Source organism: Durio zibethinus, unplaced genomic scaffold, assembly GCF_047325235.1.
Source record: "Durio zibethinus cultivar Kanyao isolate XHJ-2024 unplaced genomic scaffold, ASM4732523v1 HiC_scaffold_140, whole genome shotgun sequence".
Classification (NCBI taxonomy): Eukaryota; Viridiplantae; Streptophyta; class Magnoliopsida; order Malvales; family Malvaceae; genus Durio; species Durio zibethinus.
This window is the reverse complement of record NW_028322763.1, coordinates 13,365-25,171: the sequence shown is the minus strand read 5'-3', so window position 1 is coordinate 25,171 and position 11,807 is coordinate 13,365. Positions and strand designations below refer to the sequence as shown.

Here is an 11,807-nt window from a genome sequence, read left to right as displayed (position 1 = left end):
AACAAAATGGGATTCAGATGAAAAAGAAAGATTAATACATTACGAAAAAAAAAATGATTTTCAAGCGAATTCATTACTGAATCAAGAATATAAACTGAATCAAGAACAAAAACGGAATCAAGAACAAAAATATAAAAAAGATAATTTTAAAAAACACTATAGATATAATTTATTATCATATATATTTATTATATATCAAGATATGAGGGACTCATATACTTATGGATCACCATTACAAGTAAATAAGAGGGAAGAGATTCCTTATAATTACAACATGGATAAACGAAAATTTTTTGATATATTGGGGGATATTCCTATCCATAATTATCTAACGGGGAAAACGGGGAAAACGGGGAAATTTTCGCATAGAAAATTTTTTAATTGGAGAATTCTTAATTTTTGTCTTAGAAATAAGACCGATATTGAGTCCTGGGTCGATAGATACCAGTACCAAGAGTAAGAAGGACCAGTACCAAGAGTAAGAAAACCAGTACCAAGAGTAAGAAAAATATTAAGACTGTGATTAATAATTTTAATAATTATCAAATATCGAATCTGGAACTTTGGTTCTTCCCAGAATTTGTGCTACTATATAATGCATATAAGGTTGAACCATGGATCATACCAATAAAACTACTTCTTTTCAATTTTAATTTTAATGGAAAAAAAGAGGATCTTGTATCAGATGCAAAAAAAAAAAGAAAATTTAGATCCGTTCTCTCAAATCAAGAAAAAGATGTTGAAGAAGATTATGGTAAATCATCCAATCAAGAAAAAGGTAAATCATCCAATCAAGAAAAAGGTAAATCATACAATCAAGAAAAAGATGTTGAAGAAGATTATGGTAAATCATCCAATCAAGAAAAAGGTAAATCATCCAATCAAGAAAAAGGTAAATCATACAATCAAGAAAAAGATGTTGAAGAAGATTATGGTAAATCATACAATGAAGAAAAAGGTAAATCATACAATCAAGAAAAAGATGTTGAAGAAGATTATGGTAAATCATACAATGAAGAAAAAGGTAAATCATACAATCAAGAAAAAGATGTAGAAGAAGATTATGGTAAATCATCCAATCAAGAAAAAGGTAAATCATACAATCAAGAAAAAGATGTTGAAGAAGATTATGGTAAATCATCCAATCAAGAAAAAGGTAAATCATACAATCAAGAAAAAGGTAAATCATCCAATCAAGAAAAAGGTAAATCATCCAATCAAGAAAAAGGTAAATCAGATCAAGAAAAAGGTAAATCAGACAATCAAGAAAAAGATGTTGAAGAAGATTCTGGTAAATCAAAAAAACATAGAAAGGAAGACGAGAGCAAGAGAGAAGCTCGTTTATTCCTACAAAAGTATTTGTATTTTCAATTCGGATGGGATGCTGATTCTTTCGATGAAAAAATAATCAAAAATATCAAAGCATATTCTTTCATTCTTGGCCTGATAAATATGAATGAAACTTTTCTATACTCTGTTAGAAGAGGAGGAACGAATCTGGATATTTTGATGGATTCGGCGGATAAGTTACTTTTAACTTATCAATACCTACTCAAAAAAGGAGTATTGATTATCGAACCAATTCGCCGGTATGTAGAAATTGATGGACAATTTATTCTATATCAAACTATAAGTATTTCATTGGTTCATAAAAATAAACATGAAATTAATCAAAGACGCAAAAAAAAAAAAAGACGCAAAAAAAAAAACTATATTGAAAAAAATAATTTTGATGAATCCATTGCAAGACATCAAAAAATGACTGAAAATAAAGACAAAAATCATTATGATTTGTTTATTCCTGAAAATATTTTATCCCCTAACCACCGGAGAGAATTGCGAATTCGAATTTCTTTCAATTCAAGGGATAAAAATGGTATGCATAGAAATCCAGTATTTTTAAATAATGTAAAAAACTGTGGTCAAGTTTTGAATAAAAACAAACATCTTGATAGTGATAAAAAGAAACTAATTAAATTAAAGTTCTTTCTTTGGCCCAATTATCGATTAGAAGATTTAGCTTGTATGAATCGCTATTGGTTTAATAGTAATAATGGCAGTCGTTTCAGTATGGTAAGGATACATATGTATCCGCGTTTGAAAATTCGTCAATGGTACATTTTTCCATATATTATGATTGAAAACCGGATTGATTAATTTTATTTGAAAAAATTATAAAGTTCATAACGAACTTAAAATCATTGTGCATATTAAAATGAATGGTATTATTATTATTACTGATCAGTAAAATTCACATTCAAAAAAAGGGGGAGAGAAATTTTTGTTTTATGGTAAAAAATTCATTCATCTCAGTTATTTTTCAAGAAAAAAAAGAAGAAAACAAGGGGTCCGTTGAATTTCAAATAGTCAGTTTCACCAATAAGATACGAAGACTTACTTCACATTTGGAATTGCACAAAAAAGACTATTTATCTCAGAGAGGTCTACGTAAAATTCTAGGAAAACGTCAACGGCTTCTGTCTTATTTATCAAAGAAAAATAACATACGTTATAAAGAATTAATTAGTGAGTTGGATATTCGGGAATCAAAAAATCGTTAATTTGATTGAATTAGTCGATTTATTATATTTTTCATTTTGATGTACTTCTTTTCGTTTTCAACAATTCATGTAAGAATGAATCGAGGAAAAACTTATGAATCTATCAGCTACAGAAAAAGACCTTATGATAGTCAATATGGGACCTCACCACCCATCAATGCACGGTGTTCTTCGTCTCATCGTTACTCTAGATGGTGAAGATGTTGTTGACTGTGAACCAATATTAGGTTATTTACACAGAGGAATGGAAAAAATTGCGGAAAACCGAACAATTATACAATATTTGCCTTATGTAACACGTTGGGATTATTTAGCCACTATGTTCACGGAAGCAATAACCGTAAATGGACCAGAACAATTGGGCAATATTCAAGTCCCTAAAAGAGCCAGCTATATCAGAGTAATTATGTTGGAGTTGAGTCGTATAGCTTCTCATCTATTATGGCTTGGACCTTTTATGGCCGATATTGGTGCACAGACCCCCTTTTTCTATATTTTCAGAGAAAGAGAATTAGTATATGATCTATTCGAAGCTGCCACCGGTATGAGAATGATGCATAATTATTTTCGTATCGGAGGAGTAGCGGCCGATCTACCCTATGGCTGGATAGATAAATGTTTGGATTTCTGTGATTATTTTTTAACAGGAATTGTTGAATATCAAAAACTTATTACGCGAAATCCTATTTTTTTAGAACGAGTTGAAGGGGTAGGGGTTATTGGTGGAGAAGAAGCAATAAATTGGGGTCTATCCGGCCCAATGCTACGAGCCTCTGGAATCAAATGGGATCTTCGTAAAGTTGATCATTATGAGTGTTACGACGAATTTGATTGGGAAATCCAGTGGCAAAAAGAAGGAGATTCATTAGCTCGTTATTTAGTCCGAATCAGTGAAATGACGGAATCCATAAAAATAATTCAACAGGCCCTGGAAGGAATTCCGGGGGGTCCCTATGAGAATTTAGAAATCCGATGTTTTGATCGAGAAAGGGATCCAGAATGGAATGATTTTGAATATCGATTCATTAGTAAAAAACCTTCTCCTACATTTGAATTACCGAGACAAGAACTTTATGCGAGAATGGAAGCCCCAAAGGGAGAATTAGGAATTTTTCTGATAGGAGATCAAAGTGGTTTTCCTTGGAGATGGAAAATTCGCCCGCCGGGTTTTATCAATTTGCAAATTCTTCCTCAGTTAGTTAAAAGAATGAAATTGGCTGATATTATGACGATACTAGGTAGCATAGATATCATTATGGGAGAAGTTGATCGTTGAAATGATAATTTATACAACAGAAGTAGAAGATATCAATTCCTTTTACAGATTGGAATCCTTAAAAGAGGTCTATGGGATCATATGGATGTTTGTCCCTATTTTGACTCTTGTATTGGGAATCACAATAGGTGTACTAGTAATTGTATGGTTAGAAAGAGAAATATCTGCAGGAATACAACAACGTATTGGGCCTGAATACGCCGGCCCTTTGGGAATTCTTCAAGCTCTAGCAGATGGAACAAAACTGCTTTTCAAAGAGAATATTCTTCCATCTAGAGGAAATACTCGTTTATTCCGTATTGGACCGTCTATAGCAGTCATATCCATTTTACTAAGTTTTTCAGTAATTCCTTTTAGCTCTCGCCTTATTTTAGCCGATCTCAATATCGGTATTTTTTTATGGATTGCCATTTCAAGTATTGCTCCTGTTGGACTTCTTATGTCAGGATACGGATCAAATAATAAATATTCCTTTTTAGGTGGTCTGCGAGCTGCTGCTCAATCGATTAGTTATGAAATACCATTAACTCTATGTGTTTTATCAATATCTCTACGTGCGATTCGTTGAAATATAAACTTTTCTTTTCCCTATTCCTTTCGTTCTATAAAATAAGCTGAATGGATTGAATAGATATCTTCGTTATTTTATTATCCTTCAGGTTGATAAACTAAATTAGATAGTTATATATGAGTGAAAGAAAGCAGCTTATAAATTCGCAGTAAATTAAACAAAAAAAAATTTAATCTCATTTCCTATGTACAAGAGTTAAGTGGAAGAAAACATAAGTGGAAGAAGTCTTTACCCCAAGACGGGTTGATTAGTCAATCTAGCTTGAAGCGGGCTCAAAAGATCAACCGTATAGAGTTTTGGCTATCCTTTGTATAGATTCCCATACATGTATTGCCAAACCAAACGGGGGATTGAACAAAAAAATGAGTGGATGGTTAGGAACACCAAAATACACAAAGGATTAGTAATGGAGATTATGTAAATTATATAAAAAGGATATTTCTGGATAACATAAAAAGAATACTAATTGGGGCTTTAAATTAGTAGAAATGAGTAGGCAGTACTACCCACGATTCCGGTCCAGAGTATGCTCCTATCCACCGATTAAAGTAATGACTATCAGGAACGAAATAATCCTTTACTATTTTTTAGTTTAAGCCCCCATTCGTAATTTTCTCAGATCAGAAAGAAGAATAGGAACGAAAAAGAAAGAATAAAAAATAAATATTTTTTTTTTTTTTATTCTTTCTTTCATATATATAGAGAGATATAATCTGTGTCATGATTTATGAGCTAATGTAATATTTAATTTTTTTCGTAATCGAAAACAATGGGTTGAAATATCTATTGATATTTCTACAAGAAGTATTTTATTGAAGGCTTAAGTTATTACTCAACAAATAAAAATTGAAATTAGTAACGGGCGAGATCAATTCAGAAGCACTTTTTTTATTCTTCATAATATAGCAGACAGAATTCCATTGGTATAATTTTGGACCTTCCAATCCATTTTTTCTCTATCTATTCTACAACCATACGAAGAGAAATAATACTGATTCGGTCCTTAAATTTATTTGTGACCCACGAGGAGCCGTATGAGTTGAAAACCTCATGTACGGTTTTGGACTAGCGATGGGAACAGTGATGTTATCATCGACTATAATTATCTAACAGCTCAAGTACAGTTGATATAGTTGAGGCGCAATCAAAATATGGGGTTTGGGGATGGAATTTGTGGCGTCAGCCAATAGGGTTTATCGTTTTTCTAATTTCTTCTCTAGCAGAATGTGAGAGATTACCTTTTGATTTACCAGAAGCCGAGGAAGAATTAGTAGCAGGGTATCAAACCGAATATTCGGGTATCAAATTTGGTTTATTTTATGTTGCTTCCTATCTAAATCTATTACTTTCTTCCTTATTTGTAACAGTTCTTTACTTGGGGGGTTGGAATATTTCCATTCCGTACGTATTCGTCCCTGAGCTATTTGAAATAAATAAAATGAATGGAATCTTTGGAACGACAATTGGTATCTTTATTACATTAGCTAAAACTTATTTGTTTTTGTTTATTTCTATCGCAACAAGATGGACTTTACCTAGGTTAAGAATGGACCAATTATTAAATCTTGGATGGAAATTTCTTTTACCCATTTCTCTCGGTAATCTATTATTAACAACTTCTTTCCAACTTCTTTCACTGTAAAGAAAAAAAGAATACGAGATTCATGACTTGGTTCAAACAAGAGAAAGAAACAAACATAAAATTATTCATAGATATTCACGATATGTTCCCTATGGTAACTGGGTTCATGAATTATGGCCACCAAACAGTCCGAGCAGCAAGGTACATTGGTCAAGGTTTCATGATTACCTTATCCCACGCAAATCGTTTACCTGTAACTATTCAATACCCTTATGAAAAATTAATCGCATCAGAGCGTTTCCGTGGGCGAATCCATTTTGAATTTGATAAATGCATTGCTTGTGAAGTATGTGTTCGTGTATGCCCTATAGATCTGCCTGTTGTTGATTGGAAATTTGAAACGGATATTAGAAAAAAACGATTGCTTAATTACAGTATTGATTTCGGAATTTGTATATTTTGTGGTAACTGCGTTGAGTATTGTCCAACAAATTGTTTATCAATGACTGAAGAATATGAACTTTCTACTTACGACCGTCACGAATTGAATTATAATCAAATTGCTTTGGGCCGTTTACCAATGTCAGTAATTGACGATTATACAATTCGAACAATTTTGAATTCGCCTCAAAGAAAAACTGAGTAAGTAAACCTCCTATTCTATTAAAGAGAAATTTCCAATTCTTTTAAGGTTCCGTTTTGGTTTAAGTTAAAAGAATATTTGGTTTGACTTAAAAGAATGAGGCCTTTACTCTTTGTTTGGTCAATAAATAAAAATTCAATTACAAATTAACTGGTTGATAAGAATTTCGAATTCATTTTTCTTGAAAATCTATTAATATATTCGTAATTATTTCGAAATATATAGTTTCAAAAAACAAAATACCCTTTCGAACCGAACAAAAAAAAAGAATTAAAAACGAAACAATAATTGTACTTAGATCAATTCACACCTAATAGATTAGGATTTTATTCAATTAGGAACGTATCATAAAAAAAAAATTCCTGGTCGGGTCAATAAGATCATGAAAAGCATTTCGATTTATTTATCTCTTATTTTACATATAATGGATTTGCCTGGACCAATACACGATTTTCTTTTAGTTTTTCTGGGATCGGGTCTTATATTAGGGGGCCTGGGAGTGGTATTACTTACCAATCCAATTTTTTCTGCCTTTTCATTGGGATTGGTTCTTGTTTGTATATCCTTATTCTATATTCTCTCAAATTCTCATTTTGTAGCTGCTGCCCAGCTTCTTATTTATGTGGGAGCCATAAATGTTTTAATCCTATTTGCTGTGATGTTCATGAATGGTTCAGAATATTATAAAAATTTTAATCTGTGGACCATTGGGAATGGCCTTACTTCGTTGATTTGTACAAGTATTCTTGTTTCGCTAATTACTACTATATTAGATACATCATGGTACGGGATTATTTGGACTACAAGATCAAACCAAATTATAGAACAAGATTTGATAAGTAATAGTCAACAAATTGGAATTCATTTAGCAACAGATTTTTTTCTTCCATTTGAATTCATTTCACTAATTCTTTTAGTTGCTTTGATAGGTGCAATTGCTGTGGCTCGTCAGTAATAAATCTTTCTAACTAGGAATAGCAAGCAATCCAAATTAAACTTTTTTCTGTCTTATCGCATCTATTTTCCTTGAATTCTTGTTCGTGTATAAAATATAAAATAGAAATTCGTTTATTCGAGATATTTCCAATATATTCTTTTTGTTATATTCTATTCTAGTCAATCAAATCCGTTGAATTATTGTTCATATTAAAATGAATCGAAATTGATAAGGAGTTGGTCAATGATGCTCGAACATATACTTGTTTTGAGTGCCTATTTATTTTCTATCGGTATTTATGGATTGATCACGAGTCGAAATATGGTTCGGGCCCTTATGTGTCTTGAACTTATACTGAATGCGGTTAATATAAATTTTGTAACATTTTCTGATTTTTTTGATAGTCGGCAATTAAAAGGAAATATTTTATCAATTTTTGTTATAGCTATTGCAGCCGCTGAAGCAGCTATTGGATCAGCTATTGTTTCCTCAATTTATCGTAACAGAAAATCAACGCGTATCAATCAATCAACTTTGTTGAATAAGTAATATTAATAATATTAAATTATAAGATTCACCAATTTGAATTAGCATGTCCAATATGTTGGAATCTACATCATGTTTTCGAAAACGTAAGAAATCAAAGTATCTTGGTCCTTTCTTATGAGTTGATCCCGAAGGAAATTGATTAGAAAATTTCTGGTAAATCGTTGATTCATCTGGTGTTTAACTATAATGATTCATTTACAAGTTTACTAGATTGAAATTTTATGATGTTCAAAAAATTATAGATCCCATGTCACATTCAGTAAAAATTTATGATACATGTATAGGGTGTACTCAATGTGTCCGAGCCTGCCCCACCGATGTGTTAGAAATGATACCTTGGGATGGATGTAAAGCTAAGCAAATTGCTTCCGCTCCAAGAACAGAAGACAGTGTTGGTTGTAAGAGATGTGAATCCGCTTGTCCAACAGATTTCTTGAGCGTTCGAGTTTATTTATGGCATGAAACAACTCGAAGTATGGGTCTAGCTTATTGATACGTTCCCGAAAACCCCACTTGAATACATTTTGAATCCATTTTATTTTTTTTTTACTGAAAAAACCCGTGCTCAAAAAAAATCTTTTTTGAGCACGGGTTTTTCTGGTCCAAGTGCATCTTGTCTTTACCACGAATTATTTTCCTTGGTTAACAATAATTGTAGTTTTACCAATATCTGCAGGTTCTTTAATTTTCTTTCTTCCTCATAGAGGAAATAAGCTAATTAAGTGGTATACTATGTGTATATGCATATTTGAACTCCTTCTAACAACCTATGCATTTTGTTATCATTTCCGATTGGACGATCCATTAATCCAGCTGGAGGAAGATTATAAATGGATAAATTTTTTTGATTTTTACTGGAGATTGGGAATAGATGGACTTTCTATAGGGCCCATTTTACTGACAGGATTTATCACTACTTTAGCTACTTTGGCGGCTTGGCCAGTTACTCGAGATTCGCGATTATTCCATTTCTTGATGCTAGCAATGTACAGTGGTCAAATAGGATCATTTTCTTCTCGAGACCTTTTACTTTTTTTCATCATGTGGGAGTTCGAATTAATTCCCGTTTATCTACTTCTATCCATGTGGGGGGGAAAGAAACGTCTGTACTCGGCTACAAAATTTATTTTGTACACTGCGGGGGGTTCCATTTTTTTATTAATAGGAGTTTTGGGTATCGGTTTATACGGTTCTAATGAACCAACATTAAATTTTGAAACATTAGCTAATCAATCGTATCCTGTCGCACTGGAAATCATATTCTATATTGGATTTCTTATTGCTTTTGCTGTCAAATCGCCGATTATACCCTTACATACGTGGTTACCAGACACCCATGGGGAGGCACATTACAGTACTTGTATGCTTCTAGCCGGAATTTTATTAAAAATGGGAGCGTATGGATTAGTTCGCATCAATATGGAATTATTACCCCACGCTCATTCCATATTTTCTCCCTGGTTGATAATAGTGGGTACAATGCAAATAATTTATGCAGCTTCAACATCTCTTGGTCAACGGAATTTAAAAAAAAGAATAGCCTATTCCTCCGTATCTCATATGGGTTTCATAATTATAGGAATTGGCTCTATAACTGATACGGGACTCAACGGAGCTATTTTACAAATAATATCTCATGGATTTATCGGTGCTGCACTTTTTTTCTTGGCAGGAACGAGTTATGATAGAATGCGTCTTTTTTATCTCGACGAAATGGGTGGAATGGCTATTCCGATTCCAAAAATATTTACGATGTTCAGTATCTTATCGATGGCTTCTCTTGCATTACCGGGCATGAGTGGTTTTGTTGCAGAGTTGATAGTCTTTTTTGGAATAATTACCAGCCAAAAATATTTTTTAATGCCAAAAATACTAATTACTTTCGTAATGTCAATTGGAATGATATTAACTCCTATTTATTCATTATCTATGTCACGTCAAATGTTCTATGGATACAAGCTATTTAATGCTCAAAGTTCTTATTTTTTTGATTCTGGACCACGAGAGTTATTTGTTTCGATCTCTATCTTTCTACCAGTAATAGGTATTGGTATTTATCCGGATTTTGTCCTCTCATTATCAGGTGAGAAGGTCGAAACTATTCTATATAATTATTTTTATAGATAGTTTTGATGAATAAAACAAAAAATCAAAAAGTAATCCTATGATTTTTAAAATTGTTCGTTGTACAGTGAAAAAAAAAAGAAAGAAGTCTTTTTTCTTCTCTTAAGTTTAAGTTAAGTAAAAAAAGGTAAAAGAATTAAATTGAATTTTAATCAGACATCTTTGGCTTTTGTTAGAACCTTTTGAATCAAGTAGTGGAGTGATTCAAAAGGTTCTTGACAGCTTACAATAAGTTTTCTTATATATACGCTGTCCTATCTTAGTATTTGTTAGGCTTAGCCTTTTTATTCAATTCAATTAGATGTTAATGTAAATGAACCATAACTATGTAAACCTATTCCTAATAGATTGACCCCAAAATAGCATATCCAAATTATAAGAAATCCCATAGAAGCCACAAGTGCGGAATTTACACCTTCCAAATTTTTATTTGTTCGGGTATGTAAATAAATCGCGAATACGGTCCAAGTAATAAATGCCCAAGTTTCCTTTGGGTCCCAATTCCAATATGATCCCCACGCCTCATTAGCCCATACGGCTCCCGAAAGAATTCCTATGGTTAAAAAGATAAACCCGAGACTAATAATACGATAACTCCAACGATCCAATTGTTGAGTCAATTGATACCTGTAAAAATTTTTAGAAGAAAGAAAATAAGTGTTTAATAAAACATTGCTTCTTTCATTCATGTATTGGATTTCGCCAAACGAAAATGACTGATTTAATAAATTATTGTTTTTACCAATAATTTTTATGGCTTTTCGAAATGTAATGACTAGAAGAGCTACTGATAATAATGATCCACATAAAAGAGCTGCATAGCCTAATACCATCATACTTACGTGCATCATTAACCACTGGGATTGGAGAGCAGGCGCTAATATTGCGGATTGATGCATTTTGGTTAAAAGACCCGAAGTGGCAAAGCCTTGGGTAAAAATAACACTTGGTGCGGTTATTGCGCTTAAATCATTTTTACGCTTTTTAAAATAGTAAACCATATGAATAAGGGAGAAACCCCATGAAAGAAAGATTAATGATTCATATAAATCACTTAATGGGAAATGTCCTGAATAAATCCAACGAGTGACTAATAATCCTGTTATACAGAAAAAGGTAACTATCATGCCCTTTTCTGATGAATCATATAGTCCTACGACTTCATCGACTAATAAGAATAAGGTTAAAAAATGAATTGTAATTACAATTGAAACGACCGAAAAGGATATATGAGTTAATATATGCTCTAAAGTTGAAAAAATCATAAGAATTCTGAAAAAAGCGAGGGTTTCTAGATTTTATGGAATGGAAATCAGGAATTAAATTCATTATAGGACTTATTCTATCTCTTTTAGAAGATACTATGCCGCTACTCGGACTCGAACCGAGATGCTCTAGCACTGCTTCCTAAGAGCAGCGTGTCTACCGATTTCACCATAGCGGCTTGCTCGAAATCATAATAAGCCATTTTTTATTCAATCGTCGAGATTGAAGGTGAAGGGGTCAATTCAATGTAAAATGTAAAAGAAGCATTTAATTTAAATTGATGAATAAAAACTCGTTT

General features: G+C 32.3%; 1 protein-coding gene across 1 annotated transcript; it reads left to right on the top strand.

The window, feature by feature from the left end:
* Positions 1-2,439: 2,439 nt before the first annotated feature.
* Positions 2,440-6,888, top strand: LOC149509609 (NAD(P)H-quinone oxidoreductase subunit H, chloroplastic). Its single transcript, XM_089757690.1, has 2 exons — positions 2,440-4,391; positions 5,512-6,888. The coding sequence occupies exon 1, from the start codon at positions 2,656-2,658 to the stop codon at positions 3,835-3,837; it is 1,182 nt and encodes a 393-aa protein (XP_089613816.1). The 5' UTR covers positions 2,440-2,655; the 3' UTR covers positions 3,838-4,391; positions 5,512-6,888.
* The last annotated feature ends 4,919 nt before the right edge of the window (positions 6,889-11,807 follow it).

Bases quoted from the DNA above. Each gene is read 5' to 3' on its own strand.
- LOC149509609 (XM_089757690.1), top strand. From the start codon at position 2,656: ATGAATCTATCAGCTACAGAAAAAGACCTTATGATAGTCAATATGGGA.